The 19,776-nt window shown below is 47.3% G+C and overlaps 1 protein-coding gene across 5 annotated transcripts in view; it reads left to right on the top strand.

Moving 5' to 3' along the window:
• Hsf1 (heat shock transcription factor 1) overlaps positions 1–18,533 on the top strand; it is a 21,524-nt gene extending 2,991 nt beyond the window's left edge. Inside the window, exons 2-14 of one of the 5 annotated variants that reach the window (XM_031347456.1) lie at positions 13,543–13,651; positions 14,019–14,155; positions 14,404–14,528; positions 15,196–15,271; positions 15,345–15,406; positions 15,529–15,625; positions 15,732–15,868; positions 16,000–16,269; positions 16,710–16,793; positions 17,521–17,626; positions 17,704–17,769; positions 17,840–17,909; positions 17,989–18,533. In XM_031347456.1, coding sequence (XP_031203316.1) covers positions 13,543–13,651; positions 14,019–14,155; positions 14,404–14,528; positions 15,196–15,271; positions 15,345–15,406; positions 15,529–15,625; positions 15,732–15,868; positions 16,000–16,269; positions 16,710–16,793; positions 17,521–17,626; positions 17,704–17,769; positions 17,840–17,909; positions 17,989–18,194 — 1,545 coding nt within the window. In that variant the 3' untranslated portion in view covers positions 18,195–18,533. The remainder of the gene's footprint in view (positions 1–13,542; positions 13,652–14,018; positions 14,156–14,403; positions 14,529–15,195; positions 15,272–15,344; positions 15,407–15,528; positions 15,626–15,731; positions 15,869–15,999; positions 16,270–16,709; positions 16,794–17,520; positions 17,627–17,703; positions 17,770–17,839; positions 17,910–17,988) is intronic. The other 4 variants (XM_031347465.1, XM_031347472.1, XM_031347489.1 and 1 more) reach the window with 4 other exon arrangements.
• The last annotated feature ends 1,243 nt before the right edge of the window (positions 18,534–19,776 follow it).

Raw genomic sequence — 19,776 nt, forward strand, 5'->3', positions numbered from 1 at the left:
AGCCTGGGTCTAAAGGGATGGAGCCTAGGTCTAAAGGGATGGAGCCTGGGTCTAAAGGGATGGAGCCTAGCCCCACTTGCCCTTTGTACTGACTTTGGTATGCTAGCCCCAGGAGCCCTAAGGGGCTTGAGAATCAGGAAGAGGGCCACATGGTTTGTGCCAAATAAGTGCTAGGACTGGTAGATACTGAACCAGGGGGGAAACTGAAGCCTTAAATATTCAGGGAGGTTAAAAAAAAAAGAAAAAGAAAAGACTGAAGTCTCATTTTTAAGAGATCCCCTGTTTTTTGATTGCCTTTACAATGAAGGATCTTCTTGAATTTTGTTGCCAGGTGCCTCTCTGGTCTCACCCTAATCCCAGCCTGATGATGTGGTTCTCTTCTCTTTGAGAACAGCAATGACTGTGGTTGAGCCTCTGGGGAACCCTGTAATTGAAGAAATTGGAACCACTAAGTGAGGGCTCTTGAATACCAGTGCTCACTCAGACAGCCATTGTGGAAGAGCTGGGTCCCGGGGTAGGCTGTTGGAGACTGAGTAGTCTGTGTACTAATACAGGGGCAGGGCACCCATCCACCTCAGTATTCTTCATGGGATCACATGAAACATTTTAAAGCAGAGTCTCAGCCATGGTTGATATCCAGAACTCCTAGGACAAGCAGGGCCACTCCCGTTATCCAAGCTCTGACAGCCAGGTGAGCTCATTCTCAGATGGACAACAGGAACTAACAGGCCCAGTGGCCCCACCCTTACATACCTGGCAGCAGACTCAAAATGTCAGAGGTCATGTGTACCAGAGGTGAGTTGCGATGCGTGCTGCAGGTTCCGGAGGCTCTGGATCTTCCAGCAGTAATAATCAGGAGGTGTATTGCACAACAGTCTTCATCCAGCACTTCTGTTATGGATGAAAACTAAGGCAAAAAAGCTTGGCTTAGAGATAAAAAAAAAATCCAAACTCACACTTGCCCAGATATTGCTCACTACTTGTCTTTGTCAGGGACTCTGTGTGTGTGTGGGTGGGTGTGGGTGTGTGTGTGTGTGTCTGTGTCTGTGTGTGTCTATGTCTGTGTCTATGTCTGTCTAGTATACATGTCAAGTATCATCTCTAGTTGCTCTCCACCTTGGGTTTGTGTATATATGTATGTATTTATGTGTATATATTTTTATTTTATGTAAATGTGTGTTTTGCTTGAGTGTACTTTTTTTTTCTTTTCTTTTTTTCCAAGACAGGATTTCTCTGTGTTGCCCTGGCTGTCCTGGAACTCACTCTGTAGACCAGGCTGGCCTCGAACTCAGAAATCCACCTGCCTCTGCCTCCCAAGTGCTGGGATTAAAGGCGTGCACCACCACTGCCCGGCTTGAGTGTACTTCTGTATACCATGTATATGCCTGGTCTCTGCAGAGGCGAGAAGAAGGTGTCATATCCCCTGGAACTTGGACTACAGGTGATTGTGAGCTGCCATGTAGGTGCTAACAATCAAACCCAGGTTCTCTGGAGAAGTACCCAATAAGGTAGTCTGCTCTCCAGCCCTCCACCTTGTTTTCTGAGGCCAAGAGAGCTCCCTGATTGTAAGAGGCTGGCTACCCAAGGGCTCCAGGGATCTTCCTGCCTCTGCCTCTTCAGTGCTAGAATTACATGTGCTCGCCACTGTGCTAATTCTTTTTCTGACTTGTTTTTGATTTGAAACAGGGTCCTGGAACTCATATAGACCAAGCTGATCTCAAACTGAAAGAGATCCTCCTACCTCTGCTTCCCAACTGCTGGGATTAAAGATATGCACCATTTCTGGCCTTTATCTTTCATTTCAAGATTTATTGTTGGGCATGGTGGTTCATGCCTTTAATCCCAGTATTCAGGAGGCAGGTAGATCTCTGTGAGTTTGAGGCTAGCCTGGTCTACATAGTGAGTTCCAGGTCAGCCAGGGCTACACAAAAATGACACCCCCCAAAAAAAAATTTATTTTATGTGTATGGATATTTTGCTAGCATGCAGTAACTATGGAGGCCAGAAGAGATTATCAGATTCTATAGAGCTGTTATATAGACAGTTGTTGGCCACCAAGTACATCCGGGACTGAACTTGGGTCTTCTGCAAAAACAAGTGCTCTTGACCGCTGAGTGGGCGTTAGAGTTATGTATACACTTTACTAACTGAGCTATCTCTTTAGCATTTATTATGGGATGTGTATGTGTGTGTGTGTGTATGTGTGTCTGTCTGTCTGTGTCCATCCTGTGGTACAGTGTACAAATAGATGTCAATTGACAACTTTGGGAAATCAGTTCTCTTCCACCACCATGTGGGATCAAACTCAGCTCTTCAGGCTTGGTGGCGAGTGCCTTTGTACATAGAGCCATCTCTCCAGCCCTCTTTTTACCTTTTTTCTTTTTTTGTTTTTCAAGACAGGGTTTCTCTGAGTAGCCCTGGCTGTCCTGGAACTCACTCTGTAGACCAGGCAGGCCTTGAACTCAGAAATCCGCCTACCTCTGCCTCCCAAGTGCTGGGATTAAAGGCGCGCGCCACCACCGCCCGGCTCTCTTTCTACCTTTTTAAAGCAGGGTCTCGGGTCTCATTAATTGATCCAACTGATCGTGAATTTGTAATCCTCCTGTTTTTAATCATTCAAGTAGCTAGGACTGCGGGCCTGTATCTCCAGTCTTCCCTGGTCACTTGCTTTCTTAGTTTGATCCCATACACACTTTTGCTGTGACTAGCACTGCTGGCTCCTAATCAGAATATCATTTTGGATTTGTACCTGAGGATCCCTCCTTACCTCTCCACAGAGATCTGTACACTGATGGGCTCCGTGATCTGACCTGTGTATTTCTTCCTGCCACATAGGGGAGGGAGGGAGGAATACAGAGAGATCCAGGAACCAGAGGTCACTGCAGGCCTTCTTGGAAGAGCAGATACTCTGCTCTGGCATGCCTGCTAGAGGACCGCAGACAAGTTAGAGCAGAGTTCTTCACTGAAAGTGTATCCAGCCTGGGGTTAGATTATTTAGGAAAGAGGAGGTATGTATACAGGGAAAGCCAGCGTTTAGGGGTTATGGATGTATGATTCTAGAGGGAAGAGACAGCTCTCTTTGGATCACAATAACTAGGCTAGGGTCTGCCTCTGGCAGCAGAATTTCTTCAAGTTGTAGCAGAAGAAGGAGGCTAGCCTCACAGACTGTTAGAGAAGAGGTACTCGGCCCCTGAACTTGGTGCCTACAATTCCTATCAGGCTCTTGATTCCAACGTTCTACACTGCATGGTAAACGAAGTTGACTGGGTCGTGTGTGTGGTGGCAGTGGAGGTTGGAGTTGCTGGTGGCTGGGCATGGAAAGGAATGTGCTGGTTCTGACACTTGTTTCAATTCTCTAGCTTGCTGCTCCTAAAGCCCTAGCTTCTGGGACTCAGAAAATGGCCAGGCAGCTAAGCTCAAGAGAGGGGCAAAGCATCCTCAGCCTCATCTGTGGAGATACAGAGAAACTAAAATGGCAGACACTCAAAGAGCAGGTGGCACACTTCTTGGAACACCATGGCTGTTAAGCGTCTGGAATCATGGAACTTTTGAGAAAATATGCATAGTTTCAGGTTGGCTCTGTATAAAATGTATTCAGACAGAATTTTATATGTATTTCAAGTTGTTGGTCTGTAGACAGTAAGATCACAGACTGGAAATATGAATCACTGTTTACTGACAACTAACTGTATTTCAGTTTACTATCCGAGTTAGACAACCACTTCTGCCTGGTCATGGATCCCTTAATTCCACTGATAGATTTTTCATTATAAACAACAAGTTAGAACACCTCCTTTCTAAATCTGCTCATGATCAGCAAAAGAGGTCCCATAAGCCACTGGGGTACAGAGATAAACATTAGGTTCATCACAACTTCACTAGCTAGCCCTAGAAAATCATGATAGCTATTAAGGTGTAAAAAATCTTTGAGCAGCTCTCAGGCATTAAAAAGTAGATAAAAACTGAGGAAAGCCCACATTAAACCTTAATAAAATACAAGTTAAGAAGTACGGCTGGCTGTTCAAAGATAGCAGGATAGTTTACTTAGAAAATCCTAAAGAACCCATGCAACAGTTGTGAGATCACAAGATCCACACAGAAGTTCTATATCTACATATGAACAGTGAATTATTATTGAACTGTGACAGGCCTGAAGTTAAGTGCTTCCTGATCTTACAGAGAACCCATCCCAGTTCAATTCCCGTACCCATGACAGGGCAGCTGACAAACACCTGCCACTCTACTCCAGGGGATCTGATACCCTCATCTGGCCTCTTCAGGCATGTACACATGCACATGATCTTTTTTTTCTCTTAGTGAAATATTTTTAATAGTATCAGAAAACAGAAGCAAGTCTTTGGCAGCCACTGTGAGCAGGTAAGAGCTCCACCCTAAGGTGGAAATAGGTTGTGTTCTGAGTCTTTAGGTTGGATGATAAATGCCACCCAGAGAGCACTGCTGTTCTAGTCCAGAGACATCCACAAGGCCCTGTGACCTCTGGAACCTCCAGGAGGACACCCTTCCTTGCCATTCCCACATGTGGTTGCTGCTATTCCGTGGTTATTCCTTGGTTTATAGCTGCAGGGCTCCAGTCTATCTTTGTCATTGCTTGGCATTCTCCCTGAGTGACTAACTTTATTTGGCTGTCTTCTTGTAAGAACATTAGTCCATTCAAGTTAAGGATCCACTGTTTTCCAGTATGACATCACGTCTGCAGCAACCCTATTTACAGATAGTTGCATTCTCAGGTATGGAGCTTAGGGCTTGGCTGTACCTCTCCACCTTCCCCCGCCTTTTAACCCCTTATTCCTCTCTTCCCCCCCCCCACTCCCTCTGCAACCCTTCTTCCTACTGTTGCACTGTTGCACAAATCTTTTCTTTCCTTCTTTCATTTATTTTTGCATTATAACCCACCTAGTTCAGTTAGTCTTTTTTGTACATGCACAGGTGTTAGGTATTATTGGATTATGGGTAACTTACCATTGGCTACACCACTTAAGAGCAATGGCTCTACCCTCTCCTCCTCCTCCAGCAGCTACTACCAACCAGTATCTCCTCAGCCTTGGAAGTGCTCCCTGTGCCCCTTCCCCATCTGTGCTGGAATGTTAGCAGTCTCTGCTGACTACAGGCCAGCAACAGCTGCCGTGTGTTCATCGGAGCTATGGCCAAGTCATGTCCCATTTGCCCGTTTGTACCTTCTTCCAGCTCTTCTCATCAGTGGCGTTCCCTGAGCCTTGATGTGGAGTAGAGTGGTCTAGATGTCCCTTTTAGGCCTTGGCACTTAACAGTCATTCATTGAGTCTACCTTAACTACTGCCCACTGCAAAAATAAATTTTTTTAGCAATGGTTGAGAACAATACTAATCTATGGTTATAAATATAAATATTTAGAAAACAATTTGACAGCATGTCCAATTTGCAAACATCAGTAGTAGATTCCCCCAGGGACTCAAATCCCCAGCCATGGACCTTTGACCAGGTTTACAGTATCAGGCATAAATTGTAATAGCCATCAAACTCAGAGGGGTTGCTTACTGCTATATATTCATGTCACTATTGTACCATCGGACAAATCTTACTCAGCAAATCAGTATTGTAGAGTATAGGGTCCTTCTAAGCAGCGTGCATAGATGAGGCATGGAAGCTTGCTAGCAGGATTGCATTTCTAGATGAGCTCCAACTAGATCTCTCTGTCTTGTAACCACAGTATGTGGTATATGCATCAATAAAGATGTTTTGGGTTGGGGCTGGTGAGATGGCTCATCGATTAAGAGTACCAACTGTTCTTCTGAGTTCAGATTCCAGCAATTACATGTGGCTCACAACCATCCACAATGAGATTTGACGCCCTCTTCTGGCGTGTCTGAAGACAGCTAGTGTACTTAAATATAATAAATAAATCTTTAAAAAAAAAAAGATGTCTTGGGTTACTTGTTGTTTGCTGTGTTTTGTTTTTTGGTTTTTCAACACAGGGTTTCTCTATGTAGCCCTAGCTGTTCTGGACCTAACTCTGTAGACCAGGCTGTCCTTGAACTCAAAGGAATCCACCCACCCCTGCCTCCTGAGTTCTGGGATTAAAGGTATGCGCCACCACCTGGCTGGGATGACATTCTTTTTGTTTTGTTTTGTTTTGTTCGAGACAGGGTTTCTCTGTGAAACCCTGGCTGTCCTGGAACTCACACTATATACCAGGCTGGCCTCAAACTCAGAAATCTGCCTGCCTCTGCCTCCCAAGTGCTGGGATTAAAGGCGTGTGCCACCACTGCCTAGCTTGATTGTTTTTGTTTTTTGTTTTTTGGTTTTTTTTGAGGTAGGATCTCACTGTCAGACTTATTTGTCAGATGTATAGCTAGCAAAGATTTTTATCCAGTTCTGAAGGCTGCTGCTTTACTCATTTAACAGTTTCCTTTGCTATTTAAAACCTTTGAAATTTCATGAGGTCCTGCTTGTCAGTTATTGGCCTTATCTCCTGAGACACTGGCTTCCTCTTCAAGAAGTTCTTACCTAAAGTACAACCAACTTGCTTATGGTAAATGATCTTGTAAAAGCAGTTTGTTTGTTTTTGTTTTTGTTTTTGTTTTGTTTTGTTTTTTCAAGACAGGGTTTCTCTGTGTAGCCCTGGCTGTCCTGGGACTCACTCTGTAGACCAGGCTGGCCTCAAACTCAGAAATCTGCCTGCCTCTGCCTCCCAAGTGCTGGGATTAAAGGCATGCACCACCACTGCCTGGCTCTTTTTTTTTTAGTTTGTGCTTTTTTCTTCTTTTTACTTATTCTTACATAATAATTTCAGTCCCAGCCTCCTCTCCCTCCAGTCCTAGTCTCCCCTGCCTGCCTTCTCCCCCAAATCTACTGCTCCTCCATTTCCTTGCAGAAAAGAGCAAGCCTCCCAGTCATATCATCTGAACACAGCATAGCGTGGTCACAGCATAGCGTGGTCACAGCATAGCGTGGTCACAGCATAGCGTGGTCACAGCATAACGTGGTCACAGCATAACGTGGTCACAGCATAGCGTGGTCACAGTATAGCGTGGTCAGCATAGCGTGGTCACAGCATAGCGTGGTGGTCACAGCATAGCGTGGTCACAGCATAGCGTGGTCACAGCATAGCGTGGTCACAGCATAGCGTGGTCACAGCATAATGTGGTCACAGCATAGCGTGGTCAGCATAGCGTGGTCACAGCATAGCGTGGTCACAGCATAGCGTGGTCACAGCATAGCGTGGTCACAGTAAAACTGAGCACAACTTCCACATTGAGGCTCAGTGAGGCAAACCAGGAGGAGGAAAAGGGTCCTAGGAGAAGGCAAAAGACAACCACTCCTACTCCCACTGTGAGAAGTCACACACAACCCAAGGGAAGCGACCACAGATGTTTACGGGACCTAGTGCAGACCCATTCAGGCTCCTTCAGTCTGTGTGAGTCCCTTTGGGCCTTTCTTCGTTGATTCTGTGGGCTGTGTTCTGGTGTTCTTAACCTCTGTAACTCCTAGAATTCTCCCTCCTCCTTTTCTGAGGACTTCCTCAAGTTCCACCTAATGTTTGGATATGTGAGTCTCTGCATCTGCATCTATCAGCTGCCAGTTGGTTGGCATCTATCAGTCATTGGTTGGCTTACTCCCATATGCTTTGAACTCCAGCACATCTTGCAGGCAGGACAGGTGTCATTAGTACCACCACTGGCAGCTTTACCTGGTGTCTTAGGGTTTTAGTGTTGTGAAGAAACACCATGAAGAACAACATTTAATTAGGTTGGCTTATGAGTTCAGAGATTCAGTCCATTATCATTATTGCAGGAAGCATGACACTGGAGGAGCTGAGAGTTCTACCTCTTATTCTGAAGGTATCTAGAAGACTGGCTTCCAGGCAGCTAGGAGGGTCTCAAAGCCTATGCCCTCAGTGACATACTTCCTCTAACAAGTCCATGCCTTCTAATAATGCCACTCCCTGAATATGCCAAGCATATTCAAACAACCACATCTGGTTACAGGATGTGGCTAGGTCAGGCTCCATATCTTCCATTGCTAGGAGTCCTTGCTAGGGTCACCATCCTAAGTGCCAAGAAGTTTTCACTGCTCTGTGTTTCTACAACGCCCCCTAAATGTCCCCTAGTCCAGTCATCTCTTCTTCCAACCCTCCTGCCCCAGCCTGACTCCTCTTCTCATGCACATACTCCCCCAGTCCACCAACAAATCTATTTCTACCTTCCTGGGAGACTCAGCTGTGCCCCTTGAGCCCTCCTAATTACTTAGTCTCTCTGGGTCTCTGGATTCTATTGTGATTGTCCTTAACAGCTAATATCCACTTATAAGTGAGTCTTTCTGGGTCTGGATTGCTTTTCTCGGGATGATTTTTTTTTCTAGTTTTATCCATTGCCTGCAAATTTGATAATGTCATTTTTTTCTAACAGCTGCATAATATTTCATTATATAAATACACCACATTTTTCTTTATCCATTCTTCAGTTGAGGGACATCTAGGTTATTTCCAGATTCTGGCTTTTACAAATAAAGCTGCTATGAGCATAGTTGAGCAAGTGTCTTTGTTGGATGGTGGAGCATCTTTTGGGTATGTGCCCAGGAGTAGTATAGCTGGGTCTTGAAGTAGAACTATTCCCAATTTTCTGAGAAACCACTAAATTGATTTCCAAAGTGCTATATAAGTTTATACTCCCATCAGCAATGGAGGAGTGTGCCTCTTGCTCCACATCCTTCCCAGCATGTGCTATCACTTGAATTTTTGTTCTTAGCCATTCTGACCCAATGGAATTGTTTTGATTTGCATTTCTCTGATGAACTGAGAACTTTGAACATTTCTTTAAGTGTTTCTCAGTTGTTTGAGATTCCTTTGTTGAGAATTCTATTTAGCCCTGTACCCCCCCTTTTTGGTTTTTCAAGACAGGGTTTCTCTGTGTAGCCCTGACTGTCCTGGAACTCACTCTGTAGACCAGGCTGGCCTCCAATTCAGAAATCGCCTGTCTCTGCCTCCCAAGTGCTGGGATTAAAGGCATGTGCCACCACTGCCCGGCTCCATTGTATGGTTTTGCTTTCTTTTGTCAAAAATCAACTGTCACGGTGGTGGCCCACGCCTTTAATCCCAGCACTTGGGAGGCAGAGGCAGGCAGATTTCTGAGTTCAAGGCCAGCCTGGTCTACAGAGTGAGTTCCAGGACAACCAGGGCTACACAGAGAAACCCTGTCTCGAAAAAACAAACAAAAAAAAACCCAAACAAACAAAAACAAAAATCAACTGTCCATAAGTGTGTTGATTTATTTCAGGGTTTTTGATTCGATTCCATTAATCAACGTGTCTGTTCCTATACCAATACTATGCAGTGTTTATCACTATTCTGTAGTACAGCTTGTGGTCAGAAATGGATGGTTCTTTTATTGTTCAGGATTGTTTTAGCTATCCTAGGTTTTTTGTATTTCCATTTGAAATTGGAAATTGTCTTTTCAAGGTCTGTGAAGAATTGTGTTGGAATTTTGATGGGGTTGTATTGACTCTGTAAATTGCTGTTAGTAGGGCAGCCATCTTTACTATGTTAATTCTACTGATCCATGAGCATAGAAGGTCTTTCCATAATATTTCCCTCAATTTCTTTCTTTAAAGGACTTTAAGTTTTTGTTAGACACATCTTTCATTTGGTTGATTGAGTTATCCCATGATATTTTGTAATTTTTGTGGTTCTTGGGAACACTGTTGTTTTCCTGACTTTTTCTCTTTTTTTTCTTTTTTTGTTGTTTTTTTGTTTTGTTTTTCAAAACAGGGTTTCTCTGTGTAGCCCTGCCTGTCCTGGAACTCACTCTGTAGACCAGGCTGACCTCGAACTCAGAAATCCGCCTGCCTCTGCCACCACCTCCCAAGTGCTAGGATTAAAGGCATGTGCCACCACTGCCCAGCCTGACTTTTTCTTAGTCTGTTGTCATTGTATGTAGGAGGGCTACTGTTTTGGTTTTTTTAGGTAATCTTGTATCCAGAAAGAAGATAGTTTGTTTGTTTGTTTTTAATTAATTATTTATTTATTATATGTAAGTACACAGTAGCTATCTTCAGACACTTTTTCTCCTCTCTCTGGTCCCGCTTGCTTGCTGTAGCTGTCTTCAGACACTCCAGAAGAGGGCATCAGATCCCATTATGGATGGTTGTGAGCCACCATGTGGTTGCTGGGATTTGAACTCATGACCTTTGGTAGAGTAGTCAGCGCTTTTAACTGCTGTGCCATCATCTCTCCAGTCCTGTTTATTTGTTTTTTCAAGGCAGGGTTTCTCTGTGTAGCTTTATCTAGAACTCACAGAGATCCTCTGCCTCTGCCTCTCAGGTGCTGAGATTAAAGGCACTTGGCTTTATCTGTGCTTTTATCTGCTTTGGGTATCAGGGTAATACTTTACTAACAAGAGTTTGGTTAGGGCTGGGGAAACAGCTCAGTGGCTAAGAGTGTATACTCCTCTTACTGGGGATCCAAGTTCAGTTCCCAGCACCCACATCCCAGCTCATAACTGCTTATAACTCCAGCTCCAGAGGGATCCGCTATCTCTGGCCTCATAAGCACCTTTACTCGTGTGCACACAGTCAAACAGATCCACATCCTCAAGAGGAGAGTGTAGTTGGGTGATGCTCCTTCCTTTTATGTTTTCTGGAATAGTCTGAGCCATCTCACTGTCCCTTCAGCATGTTTATAGCAACATTGTATCTTTTGTTAAGTTTATTGTCTTGTCCTACATGAACAAGTCTCTGCTGTTCCTCCTCGTCCACCATGTGTGAGTCACACTTCAGTTGGTCTTGCATTTTCTGCCGCTAGTGTATTATGAGACTCACTGGTGGCTAAATCATCCTGCTTGCTTACTGCTTGTGACTTGGACCGGCTGTTTCAGAAAGACTGCCTCTCCTTGATGACATTCACTGCCTCACAGTTGTTGCATTCAGCATTGAAGCACCAGCAATTACTGCCTGGACTTGCTGCTGTTTTATGTAATGCTCTGGGACACTGGTTATTGGGCAGTCAGGTCCAATTAAATTTGTGAGCATTAGTGAGGTTGTCAGGCTGCTTTTCTTGGGGTATTTCAGTGGGTTCATTGAGCAAAAGCGGATTTGAGTTAGTCTTACATTTCAGCTTACTTTTCCCATGTAGGCAGACTGGCCTGGGGCTCAGCTCAGGTATTGTTGGCACACACTAGAGCTTGAGCTTCCCAATACTGTTTGACCTCAGGTGAGCTAGAGTGTTTTCCTTATGGGCTGTAGCTACTGTACTTCTGAACACTGCATATTCTGTCCTTCCTGCCAACTAAGGTGAGGGTGGTTGGATCCGGTCTTCTCTGCCCCTGGGACCAGGGTCTCTTATCTGCGAACACATGGGGCAGAAGACCTATTCAAGCAGTAATGTGATTTCTTTAACCTATCATAGAGAAGACACATCCTTCCACAAGTATCCTTAAACCTTGACAAAACTAAGGAGAGGGATCCCTATAATTTAGCCACAACTTCCAGGGTGCAACATGTGATATGGGTGTTAGTGCCAGGGATAGTAGACTGTAGTTTGTGAGCCACACTCACTGATCCAATGGGTTCTAGTGGTTTCATTGGTTGCTCTTATTTGCTTGATGCATGTGGAACAATTTCAGGAACAGTAATTGATCTAAACTACCTTCGTACGTGTTACTGGAGAGGAAGCACTCACTCTCCCAGAGCTCCACAGTCCCAGTCCATCTTCAAGGATATGAATTTCTGAGTAGACAGTCTTCATCCACCATCTGTGCTGAGATGGCTACTTGCAAGTCCCTTCTTCCCTGGTCCTGCTTTGGCAGTTGGATTATGGAGTGACTGTGCATGAATCCCTTTTAGTTTTTTCCTGTTTGAAGTTCATTTAGTTTCTTGGATGTTTTTCATCAAATTTGGTATGTTAATGATCAGTTTTCCTAAATATAGTCATTTGTCCTGTCTCATCTGAGACACCCATTAAGCATTGAAGGTCTGCTGATGCCTTACAGGTCTTTCTCAGCTCTGTTCATTGTATTCACTTAGTCACTGTTCTGTTGCTGTGAAGAAACTCCAGGACCACAGCAACCCTTGAAAGAGAAAACATTTCAGGCCAGAGAGATGGCTCAGCGGTTAAGAGCACTGACTGCTTTTCCAGAGGTCCTAAGTTCAATTCCCAGCAACCACATGGTGGCTCACAACCATCTGTAATGAGATCTGATGCCCTCTTCTGGTGTGTCTGAAGAGAGCAGTGGTGGTATACGCATACGCATAAAGTAAATTTTAAATAAATCTTTAAAAAGTGAGAGAGAAAACATTTCATTGGGGGCTTGCTTACAGTTTTAGAGAGTCAGTCTGTTATCAAGGCAGGGAGCACGGTGGCATGCATAGTACTAGAGTGATCGAAAGCTATGTCCTGATGTGGAGACAGACTGACTGACTAACTGGATCTGGAATAGGCTTTTTCAACTTGACAGCCACTCCCAATGGCTGTCTTCAGTCTGTAACCTCAGTTGGTCTCGTAAGTCCCCAGGTAAATTTTTAACCTGAGTCGTGCTTTACAAATCCAGAATGTCAACTTGATGCTTCTTTTTCACTTTTTATTGCTTTACTGAGATTCTCCATTAGTAGGATATTGTCCTTATACCTAGTCCTTCATGTACAGTTCTTCAGGTCTTTGGCCATACTAAATAAAAGCTAGAATCTGTATTCTCATGAGTCCAACTTAGGGGGTATATCGGTTGTTCTTCTTTTCTTTCCTATTATAAGCTGTAGCTTTTCTTTTTAATTAAATTTATCTAAAAAACATTAAAGGGGATTCATAATGGTTACTTCATAATTTAACTGCAAACTCAAGACCAGGGAAGGACCTTGCAGGCTGCAAAGTCATAGCCACATCAGTTAAGTATTCACATACATATGTATAGAGGCTAGAGGACAACTTGTAAAGTCAGTTCTCGCCTACTGTGGGCACCAGGGATTGAACTCAGGCTCTCAGGCTTGGCAGTGGTTGCTTGCTGAGTCATCACACCAGTCCCAGCCGTAGCTTTGTTTAAATGCCTCATTGTTTTTGACTAGAGATGACCAGAATGCTGTGGGTGATTTATGAGTCTAAACCTAGCAACTGAAAACTACCAGGGGGGCTGGAGAGATGGCTCAGGGGTTAAGAGCACTGACTGCTCTTCCAGAGTTCCTGAGTTCAATTCCCAGCAACCATATGGTGGCTCACAACCATCTGTAACAAGACCAGATGCCCTCTTCTGGTATGTCTGAAGACAGCAGTGTACTCACATAAAATAAATAAAATCATTTAAAAAAAAAATAAGAAAGAAAAGAAAAAAAACAAACTATCAGGGAGTTAAGATTCTGTCTCTGGCGACATGGTCCTCACTGTTCAGACCTAGGCTCCATGGCCTGGATACCAGCCATAGAATCCTAAGGTTGAGCTCACCTCCTGCGGCTGCTGTGGAAGGAGAATGTGCAGTGCCCACCACACATGGAGAGACACTTCAGGCCACAGTGGAACTGTGATGGCATCTACTACATATGACCTGCCCATGTGTCTCCCAACAGAGTGGGAACAGCTTCCACGTGTTTGACCAGGGCCAGTTTGCCAAGGAGGTGCTGCCCAAGTACTTCAAGCACAACAACATGGCTAGCTTCGTGCGGCAGCTCAACATGTGTAAGTACCTCTTTCAGGATGGTGTGCTTGCTTCCCTAGGTGTGGGAAACAGACCCCAGCATATTGCTAAGAGATGGAGGCCTGAGTTGGCTGAGGAGGAGTCCTCATGAGTTTGAGCCTGAATTCTCCAGGGAAGAGTATAGGATATGAGGACCTAACCTAATAGCCACACTTCCATTTGCAAGAGGGGAACCTGTGCGGGACAAGGCCTTTTCCAGCCAAGTCTAACTTGCTATGGTAAATGGACACCAGTCAGAGTCTCATACAGATTTCTAGGAGGCCCCTTGTCTGTCCTAGGCCATGGCTAGGCTGTTGAAGGTCTGGTCCCTGACCCTCAAACAGAACTCCCCCACCCCCAAATGCACAGATGGCTTCCGAAAAGTAGTCCACATTGAGCAGGGTGGCCTGGTCAAGCCTGAGAGGGATGACACCGAGTTCCAGCATCCTTGTTTCCTGCGTGGACAGGAACAGCTCCTTGAGAACATCAAGAGGAAAGTGACCAGCGTGAGTCACCAGCCCTGATTACAGTCCCTCCCTTCCCCCAAATATTCCTGCAGGCTGTGGGCTGGGAGCAGTATCTAGGTGGTACTGCAGGACTAGCCTAAAAGCATAGCCTGTGCTCATCTATCTCTGACCCCCTCCCCATTCCCATTGTTCCTCAGACCCTCCTCACTCCCTGAATGCCTAGGTGAAGCACAGGAGCCTACCACACTCCAGAGCCACTTTCGACTCTTGTATGCCCCACCCCTTAGGTGTCCACCCTGAAGAGTGAGGACATAAAAATACGCCAGGACAGTGTCACCCGGCTGTTGACAGATGTGCAGCTGATGAAGGGGAAACAGGAGTGTATGGACTCCAAGCTCCTGGCCATGAAGCAGTAGGTCCCAAGGCTCAGGAGGGTGGCCAGGTTGCTTTGGGTCTCCTCCCCCACCCTGCAGAGCCATTCAAGCCTCCTTCCCCGTCCCAGCCTGCCTTCATTGTTTCTATGGCAAAGCCTTGCCCTGTACCTCTCCAACACAGAACAGGGTTGGAGATCTCCTACTGCACCCACTTCTCACTCCCCTGCTGGGCTTCACATTTTCAGAATTTGAGCACACAAAGCCCATTTTCAGCTGCCTCCCTGGAAACCAGGGCTGATGGGAGCTGACCACAACAGTCCTCAGGCCAGACCTCCCCACTGTTCTCTATTCACAATGACTCCAACTCCCCCTTTATCACTCAGCACATGGCATCACAGTTCACAGCTGCCTTTTACCCTAAAACTGAGGGTAATCCGCAGTTCAGGATCTTTCCCAGAGTCCTGTCTTGTGTATCTAGCCAGTATGTGACAAGTCCCCCATTTCAGTTAGGATCCTAAGGTGTACCATCAGATTCTATCCATGCCCTCCCTCAGCCCTGGCTGACACTTGAATCCTGCCCTGTAAGTAGAGTGGAGTTAGGAATCAGTTGTGCAGTGAGCCCTCATCTGGTCCAGCCCTGTCCATCAACAGCCTGACTCTCTGGCTCTTCTAATGTGGCCCAATTGACCCAGCAATGTGTTGCAGCGAGAATGAAGCCCTGTGGCGGGAGGTGGCCAGCCTTCGGCAGAAGCATGCCCAGCAGCAAAAAGTTGTCAACAAGGTGGGCAGGGCTAGTGGTGGGTGGGCCCCCTCCATGGCTGGGCCAGGGTGACTGTATCCTTTCTGCCCCACAGCTCATTCAGTTCCTGATCTCACTGGTGCAGTCGAACCGGATCCTGGGGGTGAAGAGAAAGATGTGAGGCTCTGGGAATGTCTACACTGTACACTCTGACCCTGCGCTTTGGTGTCCTCTGCTTGCTGTATATCCTGGGCACCACCAAGGTCTGTGTAGGCAGTTGACCTGTCTCTTCCCTGCAGCCCTCTGATGTTGAGTGACAGCAGCTCAGCACACTCTGTGCCCAAGTATGGTCGACAGTACTCCCTGGAGCATGTCCATGGTCCTGGCCCATACTCAGTAAGCACCAAGCTCCATGGGACTGCCAGTAAGTGTGTAGTGGTTGCTGGGTGGCCCAGGCTACCATGGGCATGCCTTGCATGTGGCCTTTGTCTCTTAATTGCAGGCTCCATCTCCGGCCTACAGCAGCTCTAGCCTTTACTCCTCTGATGCTGTCACCAGCTCTGGACCCATAATCTCCGATATCACTGAGCTGGCTCCTCCCAGCCCTTTGGCCTCCCCAGGCAGGAGCATAGATGAAAGGTGGGGCTGCAGGACCTTTATCCCTCCTATCACCTTAGTGGGTCAGCCTTTATGACTTTGGGCAGAGTTGGAAATGGGTAGAACTAACTTAGGCTCCTTCTAACATGTCTGTCATTATCTAATATGTTCAGGCCTCTGTCTGGCAGTACCCTGGTCCGTGTCAAGGAAGAGCCCCCCAGCCCACCTCATAGCCCCCGGGTACTGGAGGCGAGCCCTGGGCGCCCATCCTCCATGGATACCCCTTTATCCCCAACTGCCTTCATTGACTCCATCCTTCGAGAAAGCGAGCCTACCCCTGCTGCCTCAAACACAGCCCCTATGGACACAACCGGAGCCCAAGCCCCCGCACTCCCAACCCCCTCCACCCCTGAGAAGTGCCTCAGCGTAGCCTGCCTAGACAAGTGAGTGCTGTGCCCACCCTGCCTCCTTATAGCCTCTGAGCCCAACAGCATGGGATTTCCTCAGGCTGGACATAGGCTATCTATGTCTTAGCAAGGCATAATCCCTGCAGTTTGCTGGGAGTGATGGGTTGCATCTGTTCCCCCAAAAACCTGAGTGAGGTTGAAGCTGGGGAGGGAGACCAACCACATCACTAGAAATGGGATATTCCCCTGCCTCCTGGGCCACCATTACTACTGCCATCATCCTCTCTTATGGCAAGCCCCAAGATCTTTGGATCTGTCATTCTCCCTAGTCCTGACATAGGAAATGATGAACCAAGGCCCAGCCTTGACCACTATCCCTCAGGCACATCCCAAAAGCTAAGTGAGCGAGGACGGTGGGCATAGATCCCCCCGTCCCCCGCCTGCAATGGGGGGGCTCTTGTCTTTGTATCTTGCAGTTTGGCTCGCGCTCCACAGATGTCTGGGGTCGCCCGCCTCTTCCCCTGCCCCTCTTCCTTTCTGCATGGCCGAGTCCAGCCAGGGTTAGCGCTGCCCCCACTTGGGAGGGAGGAGGACTCCGCCAGGCCCCCTCCCACAGCCATGGACCAGTTCCCAACCTGGGCATAGCACTTGCCCTGCCTGGCGAAGAGCACCAGGGGATGGTCTCACAGGCTCTGCATCTCCACTGACTACCCTTTGCACAAGCCAATGGCTGTAATAGGGACGAGTTTCCCGCCTGCCCCAGCTAGCAGTACAAGCTGCTACAATGAGCTTCCTGTCAGAGTAGGGTAGGCCCCATGGCACCTACAGAGCCATTTTAACTGCCTTGCCAATGGCTCAGGTGTGTCCATGGCCTAAGGCCTTCTGGTCTAAGGGACATCTACCCATGCCAAGCACAGTCCTGTTTCCTCTCTTTACTCTCTTCCTGGTGCAGTGGCAGGACTGTCGAACCTGAAAAATCTGTCCTCCTATCCTTTTCCAGATCCAACACCTCTTGTCCTTTTTCTCCACCTCCCACTTGGCCCAGCCTTAATAACTACTACAGCCTCCTTCCTGGGATGTCCCACCCTAAGCAGCCATGAAGGGCAAGCTTACTACTTGTCCTTTCGGCATCTTCCCAAGATACACACACATTCCCCCAGCCCATGCTGGCTATGCAGAAGGACCTTGCTTGGGGGGCTGCAATCAAAGGGGAGCCCTTCTCCAGCAGGAGTGTGGCTGGGTGGGAGCCTAGGGCACTAGTTCACCTGCCCACTTGCCCTGGGCCAGGAACGAGCTAAGTGATCACCTGGATGCCATGGACTCCAACCTGGACAACCTGCAGACCATGCTGACAAGCCACGGCTTCAGTGTGGACACCAGCGCCCTGCTGGACGTGAGTCTAGTCATCCCTACCCACCCTGCTCCATCCTACCCACAAGCCAGCCCTGACTTCCCTCCCTCCTCCTGCAGCTGTTCAGCCCCTCGGTGACCATGCCCGACATGAGCCTGCCTGACCTGGACAGCAGCCTGACCAGCGTGCGTAGGCGGGCAGGGTGGGGGGCAGAGGGGGCCATCAACAACCCTCACTGTGTTCTCTGTCCTACAGATTCAGGAGCTTCTATCTCCACAAGAGCCTCCCAGGCCTATTGAGGCAGAGAATAGTAACCCCGACTCAGGTGAGCTAAGCTTCTGTACTACTCTCAACCCTCACTTCCAAATCGTCCACCCCCACCATCCTGACCCCGTTCCCCACAGGAAAGCAGCTGGTGCACTACACAGCTCAGCCTCTGTTTCTGCTGGACCCTGATGCTGTGGACACAGGGAGCAGTGAGCTGCCTGTGCTCTTTGAGCTCGGGGAGAGCTCCTACTTCTCTGAGGGAGATGACTACACGGATGATCCCACCATCTCTCTTCTGACGGGTACTGAACCTCACAAAGCCAAGGACCCCACTGTCTCCTAGAGCTCTTGGGAGTTGTCAGGCTGGCTTGTGCCTGGCCTCCAACCTATCCCTAGGACTAGGGAGACAAGACAGTTGGGTAGTCCAGGGGATCCTAGGTCAAGCCACCACAACCCCAATGATGCACAGATGGAACTTGGGCCTGGGCAATACCTTGGATCAGGAGGAAGATTCTCGGGGCTGCATACCTGCTGCCTTCACCCCAGCCCCAGGTCTACTCTCTGGTCAGAGCTTCATAGCCACACTTGGACTGATCCTGCAGGTTGTTCATAAAATTGTATTTTGGATTTTTACATGAGAGTCCCCTTTAACCCTTCACAAATAAATATATATATATACATATATAATATATATAGATATTACACATGCACACAGAGATGGGCAGATGATAAACAGACAGGTTCTACTGTGGCCTCCTGTGTGTTTCCTCCTGCCCTGAGGGATCCGGAAGGTGGGAATGTAGGCGAGTTCAGAACTCACTCCATGTCTCCTTGGAAAAATACAGATACCTACGATACTCCCTAGGCCCACCTTGATGCCACAGAACTAGTATTTGCTCACAGCTTTTTCTTTAGGGGACCGAAAAGGACAATCTGCCCCATGTTATCAGCAAGAGTGTTCTTGCATGGTCATGCTGGACATATTGGCAGTCCTCCATATCTATCAGGTACTAGACTGGTTCTGAATTAGTTCTTGCTATCTTAGACTGGGGGAAAACAGGTGGAAATGGCCTCACAGGTGGCCTACAGCAGGCTGTGGTGCATGCCTTGTGTTCTGAGGCAGCTGATTGTACTGTTTACCCTGCCTAGCACCAGATAACCACCTAACTGCAGGTTAGGGTCTGAGCCTGGCAGATTCTAGCAGCTGACAAGCATAAATCTCACCAAGTCAAGGATGAGGACTGTAGATTGTCAAAAAGACTTTTCCCCCCTAGACAGGGTTTCTCTGTGTAGCCCTGGCTGTCCTGGAACTCACTTTGTAGACCAGGCTGGCCTCAAACTCAGAGATCCACCTGCCTGCCTCTGCCTCCCAAGTGCTGGGATTAAAGGCATGTGCCACCACTGCCCAGCTCAAAAAGACTCTTCTGTAAAAAGTCTTGTATCTAATTTGGCAGCTACTAAAACTTGGGGGCAAAGTATCCCTCTGTTCAGAGCTCTCCACTGTGAAAGCCAAGGGTGGTTTGGAAGAGTGGGCCAAGCCCAGTCAAGTTTGGCCTCTATGCAGCACAGCCTAGAGCCACTAGCCCAACTTGTTGAACAGCCTGATCCCAAGGAGTTGAGACAGATCCTTTAGTAATTCTTGGACCCCAGGCAGTCAATGTACAAATGTCCTTTTAGAGGTGGATGGCTCCACCTCTAAAAATGTGGATTTACATTCCTCCTGGTAGCACTGGAATCAGGGTGTTTACCTGCCACAAGTCATTGTCTGTTGAGTCTACACAGCTCTGAGCCCTGGTCCTGCATGAAATGGCAGGGTAGGATAAGAAATCCCTGAGCTTTCCTGAGCAATGATATTGCTGCACCCCTGCATGCTGCTGCCTCCTACTTTGTCCTGTTTTGCAGCTGAACAGCTTTGTCCACACAGT

Source organism: Mastomys coucha, unplaced genomic scaffold, assembly GCF_008632895.1.
Source record: "Mastomys coucha isolate ucsf_1 unplaced genomic scaffold, UCSF_Mcou_1 pScaffold11, whole genome shotgun sequence".
Taxonomy (NCBI): domain Eukaryota; kingdom Metazoa; phylum Chordata; class Mammalia; order Rodentia; family Muridae; genus Mastomys; species Mastomys coucha.